The 17,189-nt window shown below is 38.7% G+C and overlaps 2 protein-coding genes across 4 annotated transcripts; one reads left to right on the forward strand and one right to left on the reverse strand.

Annotated features, from left to right (window-relative positions):
- The first annotated feature begins 1,676 nt into the window (after positions 1-1,676).
- tmprss9 (transmembrane serine protease 9) lies at positions 1,677-14,171 on the forward strand. Of its 3 annotated transcripts, none has more exons than XM_058762149.1 (15): positions 1,677-1,791; positions 2,589-2,764; positions 2,862-2,989; positions 3,094-3,161; positions 3,798-3,973; positions 4,067-4,108; positions 4,190-4,303; positions 5,929-6,094; positions 6,179-6,453; positions 6,654-6,796; positions 6,881-7,268; positions 8,604-8,772; positions 8,875-9,161; positions 12,635-12,771; positions 13,096-14,171. In XM_058762149.1, exons 2-15 carry the CDS (start codon positions 2,632-2,634, stop codon positions 13,255-13,257), a joined length of 2,388 nt encoding a protein of 795 aa, XP_058618132.1. In that variant the 5' UTR covers positions 1,677-1,791; positions 2,589-2,631; the 3' UTR covers positions 13,258-14,171. The 3 variants fall into 3 exon arrangements, with proteins under 3 accessions (XP_058618132.1, XP_058618133.1, XP_058618136.1); XM_058762150.1 differs by having other exon boundaries at positions 8,875-9,140; XM_058762153.1 differs by lacking the exons at positions 1,677-1,791; positions 2,589-2,764; positions 2,862-2,989 and having other exon boundaries at positions 3,092-3,161; positions 3,854-3,973.
- A 138-nt stretch (positions 14,172-14,309) lies between these two features.
- Positions 14,310-16,600, reverse strand: timm13 (translocase of inner mitochondrial membrane 13 homolog (yeast)). Its single transcript, XM_058762154.1, has 3 exons — positions 16,368-16,600; positions 15,366-15,434; positions 14,310-15,278 (listed from the first exon to the last, which is right to left on the reverse strand). The coding sequence occupies exons 1-3, from the start codon at positions 16,485-16,487 to the stop codon at positions 15,180-15,182; spliced, it is 288 nt and encodes a 95-aa protein (XP_058618137.1). The 5' UTR covers positions 16,488-16,600; the 3' UTR covers positions 14,310-15,179.
- Between the last annotated feature and the right edge of the window lie 589 nt (positions 16,601-17,189).

Below are 17,189 nucleotides of genomic sequence, written 5' to 3' on the forward strand. Positions count from 1 at the left end.
TGGAGAAAGCAATATTATGGATAGAGAACTTGTATTTTAGCCAGAAGCTATGGTTTGAAGTTAAAATTGTCTTGATGATGGATTTGTTACTTACAAACATGCAGTTTTCACTTCACAAGATATTAACTGATGGGCTGGAGTTGGATTATTATGATGTTTATCAGCAGTTTGGACTCTCATTCTGACTGCACCCATTCACTGCAGAGGATCCATTGGTGAGCAAGTGACATTTCTCCAGATCTCATAAAGAAACAAACCCATCTACATCTTGGATGGCCTGAGGGTGAGGACATTTTCAGCAAATTTTATTTTTTGAGTAAATATTTCCTTTAAAGTATAACAGAAGAACTTCTCTCACATACACTCAAATCATGTTTTTCTATAACCTTCACTAAAAGCTTGGAAACAAGGGTTTTTCCTCCAAGAAGAGGGCTTTTTTTGATGGATATCAGATTGAGAATAGCCATTCATGCTTCTTAGCACAGCCACAAAGCCCTGCTTGTAAACTTTCAGGATTGACTTTAGGTGGAAACAGCATGTACATCAATATACTAGTGAGATCCAGTATAGTTTCCACTCTGATATTTAATGCAATACGTGTGTGGTAATTGAGATTTGTTGGTCCCTCCATTTGTGATGGCAGTTTTCTAGCAGTTATGAATGAAAGGCTCAGTGTGTCTTGCCTCGCTGGTGCTCTTTTGAACAGCAGGACTTTCCAGATTTTATCAGTGCACACTGGCACCCAAGTCTGGGCTTTATTGGGTAACACAGTTATAATGGTTCAGGGTCTGTTAACTGATGGTTAACTTTAGAAGGGTCTGTAAGAGGAGCTGCTGTCTGAAGCCACGCCAACTCTTAATACTATTCCAGGTCAGTAGAAGTCTGAGGAGCGGTGGGCTAGTGTGGCAAGCTGCATTTCATTTTGCACAGTAGATTAAACCTATGAGGTTGAAAAAAAAGAGAGGGAATAATGAGATATAAAACAGCCATATCATCATAAAAATGAATATAAAAATAAAAAATAACATTTGACAAACAGATTTATCAGCTAAAATACATTCTACAAGCATGAAACATGGGAAAACATCAATGTATAATAAAATAAGTAATATATATGTATGTATATATATATACACATATATAAAATTTATATATACATATATACATATATATATATATATAAACTATAAAAATCTAAATAAAATGAACGGGTATAAAACTAATACAAACTCAGAATTTGTTAGCTAGAATACATTCTACGAACTAAAAGATATAAAATATAACAGAATAAGTAGGCTAATATAAAAAGATACAAAATAAGGACATAAACAGAGGATAAAATGACATGAAGCATTTGACACAGACAGAAAAGATAGATAGATAGATAGATAGATAGATAGATAGATAGATAGATAGATAGATAGATAGATAGAAATTTAAAACTATTTGAAGTATAAGCTTCAGGTTTTGTTTCTGGTATAAGCCCCCCCCACCCCCATTTAACCACTCCTAAGAACAACAACTATTATTTCTTTAAATCTCTTATAAGTCTTAAAGTAATATTGTGAGAAATATTTGAGGATTTTGTTATAAAAATAACAGTTTTATGTGGACAACGCAGCACCGGCCAATCAAACACGAGATCCCGGCCTCACCTGTGTGAAGCCCCGCCCACTGGCAAGCCTACCGCATAACAGTGCTGCATTCTATATAGTCTCCAAACATCGTGAGGTTTATTCGGACGTCAACGTAAGGATCAGATGCCTCAGTGGCCAGATGCTGTCTGAAACGGTGAGTAACTATCTATTCAACACCACTTAACTAGTTATTGGTGCGTGAACTGTGCCATTAGTTATTACTCACAGAGTCAGTTTTAATAGGCTAGCCTACTCTTTGCATTACTTTGTATCGAGTTCCTCAGAATAGTATTTTAACTGTATAGTCACGTAAAATAGCAATTTTGATTATGTTAAAAACGAAAATATTTTTATATTTCATTTTGTATGTAAATGGCATATATAGTGAGCATACTCCTACTGTTTTTAGCATGCATTATTGTAGTTGTTGTGACCTGAAATAAGTATTTAATGATTATATATCATATTTCTTCAATTTCAAATATTTTATCCATTTGATTATATTATAGATTAATTGGAGTGTACTGTATTGTTTTCTCAACCTTTTTATTTGATACTGTTGCATTGTTGTTGGCAAGCATGCAAATAATCATTTTAATTGCCATTATTTATCAACTGTTTGACGTCGATATATGTAATGAGAGAGTTGTTGTGGCATTTACAACCCTGAAGTGAAAAGTAACTATATCAATATTCTGGAACAGCAAGCTTCATATTTCTTTGTTAGAACATTTCTGAATTGACAGAGGTTTGTTTTGGCTTCTCTGAACCACTCCTAGTATTGTCTCTTTCTATGGCTGGTGAACTAATACTTTGGCATCCCGCAAGATGATTTTCAATGTCGGCACCCAAGGGAGTCACTAATGCTTTTGAGCTCTTAAAAACCCAATCCTGTTTTTACCTGGTCATCTGTCTGTATTTCTTACCTCCATGTGTTCTTGTGTTTTACAGTTTGGATGTCCAGGTTGTGTTGCAGGTCTTTGTATAGACTGAAATGGAGAAGAAAGACTCGAATAAGCGGCCCGAGGGTGATCCACGGCCAGCTTACCTCTCCACTTGCAAATGTATGACTTTAGCTGCAATACTGATTCTTCTCATCATTGGGGTTTCTGTGGGATTTATGACAGGTGAACTCAATATTTTTTTTTTATAGTCATTTGTGCAAAGAATCAAAATATTATGATACTGATGGAAACCTAAACCAAACTTGTTTTCCCTGTTTAGCTTATTTAATACAAGAGGAACATTATTTCATGGAAACAGTGGAATTGGAAGGTCTCAGTTATGATCCGGATCTGCAAGATAAAACATCAGGATTCTTTGTAGTTCTGACCGCGACTCTGAAAGAAAAGGTACGACCAGAAGACATGAATGTCAATGTGCATAATCTATTAGTTATTTCAAAACAATAAAATGCAGATGTAAAAAGGGTTTTGCTGTTATCACTATTTTACAGATCAGGAATATCTTTAGCGCCTCTGCAGTGGCAAGTCACTTTATTGACTGCCAGATAGTTGCATATGGGTAGGTACACTGCTTACATGCTATGTTTTAACATAAAATTCTCTGAAACTGTTACTTACCATCAGACCATCCAAGATGTAGATGAGTTTGTTTCTTCATGGGAACAGATTTGGAGAAATGTAGCACTACTTCACTTGCTCACCACTGGATGCTCTGCAGTGAATGGGTGCCGTCAGAATGAGAGTTCAAACAGCTGATAAAGACATCACAATAATCTGCCATCACACTTTAACTGGAAAAAGCGTTATTATGGATTATGGACTGTTATTTCATCCAGAGCGATGATTCAAAGTTAAAATGCTTTAATGATGGATTTGTTTCTTACAAACATGCAGCTTTTCAGTTCACAGGACATTAATTGATGGACTGGAGATTGTTTGTGGATTTCTGGGATGTTTTTATCAGCTGTTTGGACTCTCATTCTGACGGCACCCATTCACAGCAGAGGATCCAGTGGTGAGCAAGTGATGTAATGCTATATTTCTCCAAATCTGTTCCCATGAAGAAACAACTCATATTATCTTTGATGGCCTGAAGGTAAGTAAATTATTAGCAAATTTAAATTTTTGGGTTAACTATTCCTTTCACATGGTGGGTAATTATGGTATTTGTTTAAGAGTCTGTGATATCTTTCAGGAATGCCAACGCAAATGTTTTGACCACTCTACGTTTGGTCTTCCGGATCTCTCAAGTCCAGGGGTATACGGAGAGTTTTGTTCAAGACCTCCTCCGTGCTGGATTGAAGGTCATGTTGAATGGGAAACCCATTGTTATCCCAGATTATGGAGAGATCACTGGCATCGTCCTTCTTGGTAAGCCAGTTTCCTTTTTTCCTCTTAAAATGTTTTTTTTAAAAATAATTGAAGTCAATAATAGTGTTATTTTGACCTATTTTATAATTCCAGGAGCAAGTGGAAAATCATTCTATGAGATTGCGAATGACATCAGTAAGATAATATATTATTGATCATATCTGAAGGTTTATTGTAAACTTAAGAGTGCTCAGATTTGTTTGTTCTTTATGGCAGGTAAATGTCCTGAGAACACATTCACTTGTGACAATCGCGAGTGCGTCACAAAAACAAATCCAGAATGTGACTCTATAACCGACTGTGTTGATGGTTCAGATGAAGCCTTTTGCTGTAAGTGTCACCATCTTGCTGTTATCTGTTAGTTTCCTTTTTGTAAGTTTAAGAACTAATTTTTGCTGTGAGTAAAGGACTTAATTGATGACATTTGATATTTTAGTATCAAAATAGTTTTAAAGGAGTGGAACATGTATTTATAGTTGTGCTCGTTAAGGCAAACATCACAATCGCAAAGGGTTAGTGATTTGTACAAACCACAAATCCTGATTAAATGTACATAATATTGGTACACATTTGAATGCCATGTCAAATTGTGCAGCATAATGAGACAATGTGCACTATTAGTCTTCTTCTATGGGTTTCCGCCCAATGGACAGCAATACTGGCAAAAAAACAATAGACTTAAAGCTGCAGTCCACAAGTTTTGCCTCTTTGTCGCCATCTCTGTTTGAAAACCTGGAATTGCAGCTGTGTGCGGAATTATCTTCCTTGTGTGAGGTTGTGATCCGGCATGGCTTCAGCACGGATGAATCTAATGTTTTGAGGAGTATGTGTGGCAGTCAGTCACCGCACCGGTGGATGTTTACTGTACTTTGCAATCACAGATTAAAGCCTATGTCTTGGAATATATGACCCAAATAAGAATTTTCACTGTATATTGCCATCTGAACAAGTAAGTAACAAGTCTGCCACATTTGTTCTGACCAACTGAGGAAAAAAGCATTACCATAAATCTCACTACCAATGGTGATTTAATCTAAAGATTGGTTAGCTCACATCACATCAAAACCATGCAAATTATTATTATTGTTATACTTTATTCTCAAATTATTAATGTTAACAACATCAGCATTGCGTGACTATGAGTATAATGTGTATTAGCGTGTAGATTTCAATTTCTGTACAGTCTAATCTCTAAATGTCATACCATTCGAATTTCATCTTAAAAAATTATTTTAACCCAAAAAGCAAACTATGCTCCCTTAGAAACTGGTTTTCTTTAAAATACAAATCTTATGTAATTCCAGGCTATCTGTAATCAGAAGCACATTTAAAACTGGAATATAATTTAATTTCATTCACATGTGTTTCATAAACACATAATACTTTCTGGATTACAATCCGCCACCAAAATGATACATTTAATTATTCCAGCTGCTGTGAGAAAAGGCTATAAACGATCTGCCACCTACAGGATCCTCACATGCGATAGTCTTGTAGCCAGGACAACTTCTTTATGTTTACAGACGTGACGTAATGACGCAGTGCCATGCTCGAATTTCCCACGAAAACCACTCAAATTAGAAAACATTATTATAAGCTAACCGTTGTGAATCGGGCTAAAGTAAGGCGATAGTTTTGAACACTGGCTGGTTATGTACTTGCTCAAATATTGATTTTGGATCATTTTTAACCAAAAAAAGTTATGGACTGCAGCTTTAAATTTAAGATGTACACAAGCTATATCTAGGGACAAGAATTTCACAGAGACCAGAAGCCACCAATAAACCAACTAGAACAACCTAGAAATCACCTAGAATACCTAAAATACATGTCTTAATGCATAGAAACATGCTAAAGGCTAAAAGCATGTTATCAACCAAAGAACCATAGAATTGCAGTGGCTAGTTCTAGCTTAATTTATGTTCTTTGATTGTTAAGCACTGTTTCTTTTATAGCCTGTGGAACACGTCCAGCCATGGCTAACCGTGTTGTGGGTGGTGAAAACGCCCGTCACGGGGAGCTACCATGGCAGGTCAGTCTGAGACTACGTGGCCGTCATACCTGTGGCGCATCCATCATCAACAATCGTTGGCTCGTCAGCGCCGCCCACTGTTTTGAAATGTGAGGAAGCATTCTTGTAGAATCTTCATCAGCCCTTCACTAGACACCAATGTATTTCTAAATATGTCTTCTTATATACCAAAGAGAAAACAACCCAAAAGATTGGACGGCTCTTGTGGGAGCCAATCTAGTCAGTGGGGAGGAGGGTGAAGCCACCATAATAAACATCAAGTCCCTGGTTGTCTCTCCGATATACGATCCCATGACCACTGACAGTGATGTGACCGTGTTGGAGTTGGAAACACCTTTGACGTTCAGCTCTTATGTTCAGCCAGTCTGTATGCCATCATCCTCTCATATTTTCAGTCCTGGGCAAAACTGCATTGTCTCTGGCTGGGGAGCTCTTAATCAGTACACCAGTGAGTATGGCTTCTGAATATACTTTTCGTTGAGTTTGTGAAGTTTAATTCAGATGTACTTGGTCATTTAGGTGCTCTTGTCTTGACTAAGTTCTTAGTCTTAATAAGATTCCGTGAAGACCAGCGGTTTTGCCACAAGTCAAAAGTCTAGCTACTTGAGACTACTCTTTTTAAGACTACTCCTCTTTGTGTCTGAGCAGGTGAGGTGCCCTCTACATTACAGAAGGCAATCGTGAAGATCATTGACTCGAAAGTTTGCAACAAGTCATCTGTATACAGAGGTGCACTTACCCAAAATATGATGTGTGCTGGATTTCTTCAAGGGAAGGTGGACTCTTGTCAAGTAAGGGTGCTAGTAAAAATGTTTGATTAAAAAGTGTTTCAAAATTAATTATTCAACTGCTTTAAATGTGGTTTTGTCCTTCAGGGAGATTCTGGAGGCCCTCTGGTATGTGAAGTGTCCCCTGGACGCTTTTTCCTGGCTGGCGTGGTGAGCTGGGGAGTGGGATGCGCACAGATCAACAAGCCTGGAGTCTATTCCCGTGTCACCAAGCTCCGCAACTGGATTCTGAGCTACACCAATACTGCACCAGAAATCCACGTTGCCCCCACCGTCCCTAGTGTCACAACCACTACGGTTCACATTGCTAAAGTTATGAGCCCATCCTCTGAGCAAGTCAGTAATGATTATAACCCTGCTACTGGGAACTGCAGTGGTAATTATAACTGTGGCGGAGACATGTGCATCAGCAAGACAAACCCAGAGTGTGACAGAGTCGCTGACTGCTCCAATGAGGCTGACGAGAAAAACTGTGGTAAATAATCTCTATCCATAATCTCAGTCTTTAGGATGCCCAATCCTGCTTCTGGAGATCTACCTTACTGAAAAGTTTAGCTCCAAACCTAATCAAACACGTAATTATTACAAAGAGGTGTGTTGGAGCAGGGTTGGAACTGAACTTTGCAAACAGGCACCAGAGTTGATCCTAGGATTGGGCACCCCTGCTCTACAACATTAACTCTGGTTTGCACTTACTTTAATGAAATGTTAACTAGCTAGAGTAGACCTTCGTCAGGGTAGGTGCCATATTTAAAGGGGTCATGAACTACCTTTGTTTTTTTTTATGTTGTACTGTTCACTGAGGTCCACTTATGTTATCAAGATTTTTACATCAAAAACATAATTTAGAAGTAATAGGCTATTTTCTGTTCTGTTTTTAATCAGAAAGCTCTGTTTGAATAGGCGTGGCGGAACGCACACACACAGTACTGAACACACACCCGCAGCAGTGGGCAGCCATATTGCTGCGGCACCCGGGGAACAGTTGGGGGTTTGGTGCCTTGCTCAAGGGTCTCACCTCAGTTGTGGTATTGAAGGTGGAAGGTGGTTATTCATTCCCACCACGACAATTCCTGCCAGACCTGAGACTTGAACCCACAACCTTCAGGTTACAGGTCCGACTCTCTAACCATTATGCCACGACTGCCCCCAAAGGACCAAGTTCCTACTGACGCGATCTGGAACTTAAAAAACAAAGTTCATAAAATGAACTTTATCTTTTGGATAGTGCGTAGACTTGCGTTTACTGCTCTTGTCATTTACAGTCTACACGCGCATGGGGCTAAACAGGCAGTGATGTAGAAGCAGGTGTTGATCTTCTGAGGAGGTGGTGTTTAGTCACACTATTACATCATAAAGTGACAAATTCCATAACCTGTTGTTTTGGCAGAATGGCTACAATGTAAGCTGTTTTTAGACTAACAAGAAAGTTTTGAGCTCTGAAACTTACAGAATTTTTTAATAGCATAATGACCTCTTATGTGTCAAAAGATCAAGGGAATTTTGATTTCTCAGTTCATGACCTCTTTAAATTTAGCAGTCTGTTCAAAAGGTTGTACTATCGCCAATTTTCACAACCCAGAGTTCTTTAGTGCACTGTAAGTTTTTTTGAAATAGCATATTTTCAATATTGTGTCGGCTGATTGACACCAAGTCGCACAACTGTACATCCCGTTGAACAGACTGTACATGCATTCCTCACAGCCTCGTATTTATTGGTGTAAAGGTAAATATGATATCTACCCCTACTAAGGACCCATTGAACTAGCTTTAAGAACAAGAATAAAAAGGTCACCTGATTACTTTGTAGACTGTGGGAATCGTCCAGCAATGGGCCAGGAGAGGATTATTGGTGGTGTCACTGCCTATAGAGGTGAATGGCCATGGGTGGGCAGTCTGCAGTACCAACGCACTCACCGCTGTGGAGCTACGCTTATCCACTGCAAATGGCTCTTGACTGCAGCTCACTGCTTCAGAGGGTAGTGTACCTTTGATTGACATCTACCCAACATGCTCTACTTTCAGATCTGGACAGAGTTGAACAGGGAAGATTTAGTGTTTTATTTTGTTTTCGTTACTAGTGACCTGAACCCTGCCAGCTGGACGGTAAGTCTTGGCTCGGTCATTTGGTCTGGAGTGGGTGCTCTGGTGATTCCAGTGCAAAGGATCATCCCTCATCCAGCTTTCAATGGCAGCACCATGGACTTCGATGTGGCCCTGGTGGAACTCTCCATCCCTGCCCCCAAGTCCTACACCATCCAGACTGTGTGTTTGCCTTCTCCCTGGCATAGCTTCATCAAAAATATGGAATGCTACATCATTGGATGGGGTGCTGTGAGGGAGGATGGTAAGTTTGGGGTTGGTCAAGGTGAGCAAGACAAAACCTAACACTAGTGGTTTATGATATCATTTTCACCCTTTGCGTTTTGGTGCGGACCTAGGTTCGATTGACCTTAATGTGTGGGTAATGCTGAAGCTGTCTTCCAAACTAGAGTGTGCACCAAGGAACCACACATTTTCCATCTGTTTGGAAAAGGGAATTTGATTCACATTAGTCGTTGTGCATTTTGTAATGGATGTAAAAACAAACCAAACATGAAACGCTATCTGCCAGATGAAGCCAACATCTGTCCTGAATAGCCACCGTCCTGCAGAGTTTTGTTCCAACCTTGACAAAAGTTGGTTAGATGGATGGTTCAGGTTCAATTAGTTGCCTTAGGTGTTTGATTAGGGTTGGAGCTGAACTCTACAGGACATTTGTCTTGTCCAAATACCCACACTTGCAGCCTTGGCCACTTGAGAGCGCGAACACGTGCATGCTACAGGAACTAAGTGCGCAAGACTGTCCCAGGTCTTTAAAACACCAAAGCGTAGTGCCCTTAACGCACCTTAAGTCTCGAACACTGCTCCGGAGTGCTATTTGAGGCTTAGTGTATTCCATCACGTATAATGTTCTGGAAATAAATTGTGAGACTTTTTGCCGACATCTTGCAAGAAGTCACTGAAACCTTTCTGATGCAAGTTAAATATTAATATAATAAACGGATATTACAAATAATTTGTAGAAAACAAAGTGTTGCACGTTTTATTTGTGCAAAGATGAGTAGTGGTGATATTTATTTTGTACAACATTTGCAACTGTTTTTATCACTTAATTAGATGCACCTTAGATGCACCACAAATTAAATTGAGTCATGTTATAGGGACTACTGAACAGACATTTAGAAGTTGATTTTAATATGCAAAGTATTTAAAATAAAAACAAAGCTACAGTGGGGCAAAAAAGTATTTAGTCAGCCACCAATTGTGCAAGTTCTCCCACTTAAAAAGATGAGAGAGGCCTGTAATTTTCATCATAGGTATACCTCAACTATGAGAGATAAAATGAGAAAAAAAAAATCCAGAAAATCACATTGTAGGATTTTTAAAGAATTAATTGGTAAATTCCTCGGTAAAATAAGTATTTGGTCACCTACAAACAAACAAGATTTCTGGCTCTCACAGACCTGTAACTTCTTCTTTAAGAGTCTCCTCTGTCCTCTACTCGTTACCTGTATTAATGGCATCTGTTTGAACTCGTTATCAGTATAAAAGACACCTGTCCACAACCTCAAACAGTCCAACTCCAAACTCCACCATGGCCAAGACCAAGGAGCTGTCTAAGGACACCAGAAACAAAATTGTAGACCTGCACCAGGCTGGGAAGACTGGATCTGCAATAGGTAAGCAGTAGTGATGGAAAAATGAAGCTTTGCGAAGCACCGAGGCTTCCCCTCAACTGTATCGTAAAAAGGTTCATTACTTGAAGCTTTTCAAGACGGTGCACACTAACGACATCTTGTGGTCAAAAGGTGGAAATAGCTGCCTTTGCGTCCCAGACGACCCAGCCATTTTTGGATAGTTTCAGATAATAAATCAGTTTGTGCTATGAAAATAAAGCAAAGAAAGTATTAACTCTTTATAAATTAACTTTTTACTTGTCAGTCATTGTTTTACACAATATATGAATAAATGAGTCTGTGAATAAATTTGTAGAAAAAATAGGCAAGAATATATGATATGCATAAATGATCAAAATAAAAGAAGATTATCAGAATGGTCAGCTGAAGTGATTGTGAAGCAGGAATTAATACAAAATGAACATGCACAAAACTACACATGCATATATTTATTCGTATATTGATTCATTCTTATCGAAGAAGTGAGTGACACTTCAAACTGCGCAAGTGGTTCATGTTATTTGAAACAGAATACGAAGCAGTCACGTGTTTGTGTGCGAAAACGAAGCTTCGGACGTCACAGATCACGTGGTTTTGGCAAAACGAATCAAGCTCCGGTACAGTGCTTCACTGCCAGATGCTTCGTTTTTTTTTGATACAGGCTTCGAAGCCTCGGTGTCGAACGTCACATCACTAGTAAGCAGCTTGGTGTGAAGAAATCAACTGTGGGAGCAATTATTAGAAAATGGAAGACATACAAGACCACTGATAATCTCCCTCGATCTGGGGCTCCACACAAGATCTCACCCCGTGGGGTCAAAATGATCACAAGAACTGTGAGCAAAAATCCCAGAACCACACGGGGGGACCTAGTGAATGACCTGCAGAGAGCTGGGACCAAAGTAACAAAGGCCTCAAATCCTGCAGTGCCAGACGTGTCCCCCTGCTTAAGCCAGTACATGTCCGGCCCATCTGAAGTTTGCTAGAGAGCATTTGGATGATCCAGAAGAGGATTGCAAGTTGAGTTTTTACTTTTTAGTTGCATCCAAAGAACACCATACCTACTGTGAAGCATGGGGGTGGAAACATCATGCTTTGGGGCTGTTTTTCTGCAAAGGGACCAGGACGACTGATCCGTGTAAACGAAAGAATGAATGGGGCCATGTATCGTGAGATTTTGAGTGAAAACCTCCTTCCATCAGCAAGGGCATTGAAGATGAAACGTTGCTGGGTCTTTCAGCATGACAATGATCCCAAACACACCGCCCGGGCAACGAAGGAGTGGCTTCGTAAGAAGCATTTCAAGGTCCTGGAGTGGCCTAGCCAGTCTCCAGATCTCAACCCCATCGAAAATCTGCCCAGCGACAGCCCCAAAACATTACTGCTCTAGAGGAGATCTGCATGGAGGAATGGGCCAAAATACCAGCAACAGTGTGTGAAAACCTTGTGAAGACTTACAGAAAACATTTGACCTCTGTCATTGCCAACAAAGGGTATATAACAAAGTATTGAGATGAAATTTTGTTATTGACCAAATACTTATTTTCCACCATAATTTGCAAATAAGTTCTTTAAAAATCCTACAATGTGATTTTTTTTTTTTTTTTCCTCATTTTGTCTCTCATAGTTGAGGTATACCTATGATGAAAATTACAGGCCTCTCTCATCTTTTTAAGTGGGAGAACTTGCACAATTGGTGGCTGACTAAATACTTTTTTGCCCCACTGTATGTAAACACTTGCATTTTTACAACACTATAGCCTAAGTGTGTCCCATCAGGTAATGAAAAGTTCTACACACACTTGTGGTCTTCATCCTCACTTGAAAAATTGGGCCAAATACAGGAAATATGTCATAAGTAGTCAAAAAAAGTGTGGGTATTTGGACAACGCATGTGACTCTCCAGGACTGAAGTTGGCCACCCCTGCAATATGCTATTAGTAGATTAGTACCACTTGGGTATCCATCATTGGTATTGTGGGATTTAACGTACCAAGTGTGAAAACGACATAAAAAAACAGCTCTTCTAACTTCCCCTACTTTAAGTCTTTTTCCAAAAAGATATGGAAAATTGCGACTGCTTTTGGTGCATTATGACATATGGTCTGCTTATCCCATGTAGGCATGATAACCAGTTTGCTGCAAAAAGCACAGGTTAATGTCATTGATCAGTTGGACTGCCAGCAAGCTTACGGTGCTGAACTTACCAACAACATGATGTGTGCTGGCTCTATGGAAGGAGACAAGGACACATGTCTGGTGAGTTTCTGGTCAAAAATTAGTTTCAAATACTAAAGAGTTCTGAATTCTACCATTGAAAATAGCAAGGAGTTGCACATTCTTCTCTTTGTAGGAGAAATCTGAATCACTTTTTCTGAAGCACTGCTGCACTTACCCAACGATACTTAATGCTCTAAAAGTCTTTTTTTCCACTTAAAACATCCACCATGCCTCTTAAGCTGATTACGTAACCCAGCCCAATGTAACCCAACCATATCCTTGTGTTTTTTCAGCAGACTTCTGTAAATGTCATACCTTCCATAAAAACACCAATGAACGCAGTGGTCTTGTCTTTGTCTGCAGGGAGACTCAGGGGGCCCTCTGGTGTGCCGCGAACCCCAGGGCCGGTGGTTTCTGGCTGGGGTGACCAGCTGGGGTCACGGCTGTGGTCGACTTGGCTTCCCGGGAGTTTACATGCAGGTCACGGCTGTCAGAGAATGGATATCTATATACCTCCCTTTTTAAGAATATCCACCACCTTCTTTCTCACAAGTGAAATGCAGTCGTATCTCTCAACTGAAAAGAATGCATGAAACTCAAATGGACTTTACCAACAGGTTCATACTGTACTGTCAAAATATTTATTTTTCGTATTACCAATGCATTCTGGTGTTCAAAGCAGTAGCCCTTGATGTGCTATAGCCATTGAGGCTATTAAACCACGAGGCCCCCATTGAATCTGCAGACTTTTTTGACGTAATGATTTTGAAGGAATAATCGGTGGAAATGCTCCTAATTAGTTAGGATGCAGATTCCATGTGGTAACCAACATAGCTTCAAAATAATGATCATTTTGAAGTGGTTTTCAGGTGTAAGATAATAAAAAGTGTCAACATTTGCTTGCCTGAATGCTTGATAAATTCTGATTTCAAGAGACAAATATCACCCACAGGATTTATATTCCTGTAACACAAAATGGACTTTACTACAAAATGGAGGCAATCTGTTTTTACTTGGTTGATGAAGAAAGAAGGATTAAGGAACATTAAGTAAAGAAACATATTGTATATTACGATGGAAACCTCAATACCAATGTTTATGCCATTAAGGCCCTGTCCCAGATGGAACACTTCAATTTGCACTTGCGGTCTTACGGACTTACAATGGCCGTGTGCGCATGTCCCTTAAGTCAACAAGACTGTAGGGTATCCAATTTGTCATTTTTACATTCAAACGAGTGTTTGCGTGCACCTCCGCTATGCACCCTCGATCCGCACTTCTGCGAGCTTCGCAGCAGCCTTCTACCCGACAGTTAAAGCAGCATTACGTCACGAAAGTGCGGACTCAGAGGAAGACCGCAAGGGTTTTGGGCCTAAACAAGATTCTTTTCAAACTGTTTCCCCACCGTGACGATACTTGACCAAGCTGTAGAAGAAGAGTTCAGATGCATGCTATAGCGCCCCCTGTGGCAACGCTGAGAATGCAACACATACGTTCATTTACTTTCTTAGTGTGTTTCAGGCCTAATCTGTACAAATGGTGCTACATCTGTTAACCAGTGAAAGAATAAACATCAATAAAAATGGACCAATTCGGTGGTATTTATTTGCATTTCATAAAAACAGCTTGGTGACAATTACACAACATCTGTCTGGACATGCCTTGGTGGAGTTTGTGTCTCTGTCCAAATCTTTCCAAGACTCAATGAAGAAAAGGAAATTGGAAATTTTGACGTGTGTACACAAATTGAACTACAAAGGCTTGCAGTTAAACAACCCTACTACTGTACTTATGAGACAATGAGACAAATGACACTCCAGGGTTGACAATTGCGGTTTGTTCTCCAGAGGTAAGTAAGAAGGACTGTTTGACTGCTCCTGGTGAAGAAGCGACAATTATTGCAACAAAGGCGCCCCTGAATTCTCCCCCTCTGGGAGAAGAACTAGGTTTGTGGAACAGAGCTTGTAAAGTGAGCCCTTCCCTCAGGGAATGGAGTAACATCCACCCAATGACAAAAGACAGACAGAACGCTGAATTTTGATTGGCTGCTTGATAAATGGATAACAGCAAAAGGGGAGGAATCTGAATTTTAGCATTGTTTTTAAACATACTGAAACCTCCGAACAGGAAAGTGGAGCTAAATTCCAGACCCATTCTTTTGTTACCCCAACTCCAGCCATCATTTTAAGCAGAAGAGCTGCTACTACAATTATCAATCCCTTAATCTGAATTTGTAAATTAATAAACAGCTATTTTATGTCTTATATAATCATTTTAACACACAAAATGTAATGAAAAATGTCCATGTAGAGTCTAAAACCAAATTCCTTCTGTAGCCATCAGCTGTTGTTGTGTGGTAAGAGAGCCAAGTCTATACACCTGTCGTGTATTCAGAGACTAGACATCTCTACCTGAGGACTGAGGTAGTATCGACTGCCATCTGCACATTAAATACGTGCCCTTTCCCTCTGTAATCTGGAATTATATGCACGGGAGACCGTGTTCCATGCATCCATATATCGGTCCATACACATGGCAATGCATTTCTGGGACAAAACAAAAGGGGAACAGATGGGTTTAGATTTTTCTTCTCAAATAAACATGGGTAACGGCATAGGAAGAGTCGCTCCCACCTGTTCAGAGTTGTCCAATGTGCTTCCTGGCTTGCCAATGCATTTCTTGAAGCATTTATCAGTCATCCTCTGCAATGGAGGACAAATTCTATTAGAAATGCATGGAATAATTTGATAGTACCATGTTTCATTTTGGTAATCGTGATACCTAGAAGAATCTTGCAAAAAGGGAATATGGCAATATCATACAGTTAAAATTATTGGTGTAGGATTTAGTTTAGTCAGAAATTGCTAATACACTTCACAAATAATTACTATGAAATGTGAAAAATTGAAGTAGAAACACTGAAATAATGTTTTCTAGTAAAATTTACTTACTACTAATTTTATTTACGACAAAATCATTATTTACAGTATCATATTGTATTGTATTACATTACATTAGTATTGCATTGTAATATTATGGTACTTTGAAATATTTACATGAATATATGGTATTTGAAGGTTTTTGTAAGAACACCATACAATGGCACTACTATGGTACATTTTGTACTACTTTTCGGACATATTGTTGGACATGTACCATGGTATTCTTGGACATAGTAATACTACAGTACCTAAATAACTGTATACATACAACCACTGTACCATGGTGCCATCACAGTAATTTTTGAAAGCATACCATATTTACCATATTCATATACCATGGTATTTCTATACAACACTACTTTCTATACAACAACTGCAGTACTTAATTTTACCATGGTACAAAAACAGTTTTGTCATATTTTAGAGACAAAATTTACAAAAAAGACTGCATGTACGATGAAACAAGTTCAAAATACCAAGATAATACCATGTTATTTTTTGGTAAGTGTACACAGTGATGAACTTTGCTATACAACTGTGTTTAATTATGATAACCACCATGGCACTCCAAATTATACCATGCTATTACCATGGTCCACTTCTATTGATCAATTTATTTACCAATATACATTAATAAAACTATTGAACACATGTTTCTCAAAAACAACATTTAGTATCTTCAGAGTCACTTACTTGCAGCAGCTCTTGCGCGTTTGCAACAGCAATCTGAACTTTGACCTGCTCCATTATAGTGCCAGTGTCCATTTTACCAGACGAGGAGCCCGAAGAGAAATCTGAACCGAAACTGTCCATTTTACACACGAATAGACCTAAAAACAGTGAAACACTGGATAAAAGTCAGAGTCGCTTCGGTACATGTGATATCTGCCCTTGAGATGAACCGGAAGCGCTCTGGAAAACATCCTGACTGTTGACTTTTGGGATATGTAGTTTTTAATTACAGCAAAATCAAAAAGTAATAATAAAACAAAAATAATAAATTATGTGATGAATTTTAAACAAAAAAAAAGTCTTATTTTAAGGATAGGTGCTATTAGCATAAATTCTGATTTTAAAACGACGAATCACTTGACACAATTTAGCAATTTGAAAGAGCCAACAAAATTATTAACACATCATATGCTAAATTGCAAATATATATATTTTTTTGTAAAACTGCAATATTTGCATTTTTTTTTACAAATATTTGTTAATAATTTGTTTAATCTAATAATTTGTTAAAAAACATTTTTTTTTTTTTTAAATGGTTAAAAACAACTCAATCCGAACAGCTGAGTCCTTAGCCATCTTCAAGAATCGGCTAAAAACACATCTCTTCCATCTTTATTTGACCCTCTAACTCTAACATTCTTTATTCTAATTCTATTCTTTAAAAAACGTGACCCTTTTAGACTTGCACTCTATTCATTTACTAACTGCTTGTTATTTTTTTAAAAAAACAGCAACAACTAACACTAGCTTGCTCTATTCTTTTTTCTATCTGTTTTCTTTTTA

Source organism: Onychostoma macrolepis, chromosome 22 (assembly GCF_012432095.1).
Source record: "Onychostoma macrolepis isolate SWU-2019 chromosome 22, ASM1243209v1, whole genome shotgun sequence".
Lineage (NCBI taxonomy): Eukaryota > Metazoa > Chordata > Actinopteri > Cypriniformes > Cyprinidae > Onychostoma > Onychostoma macrolepis.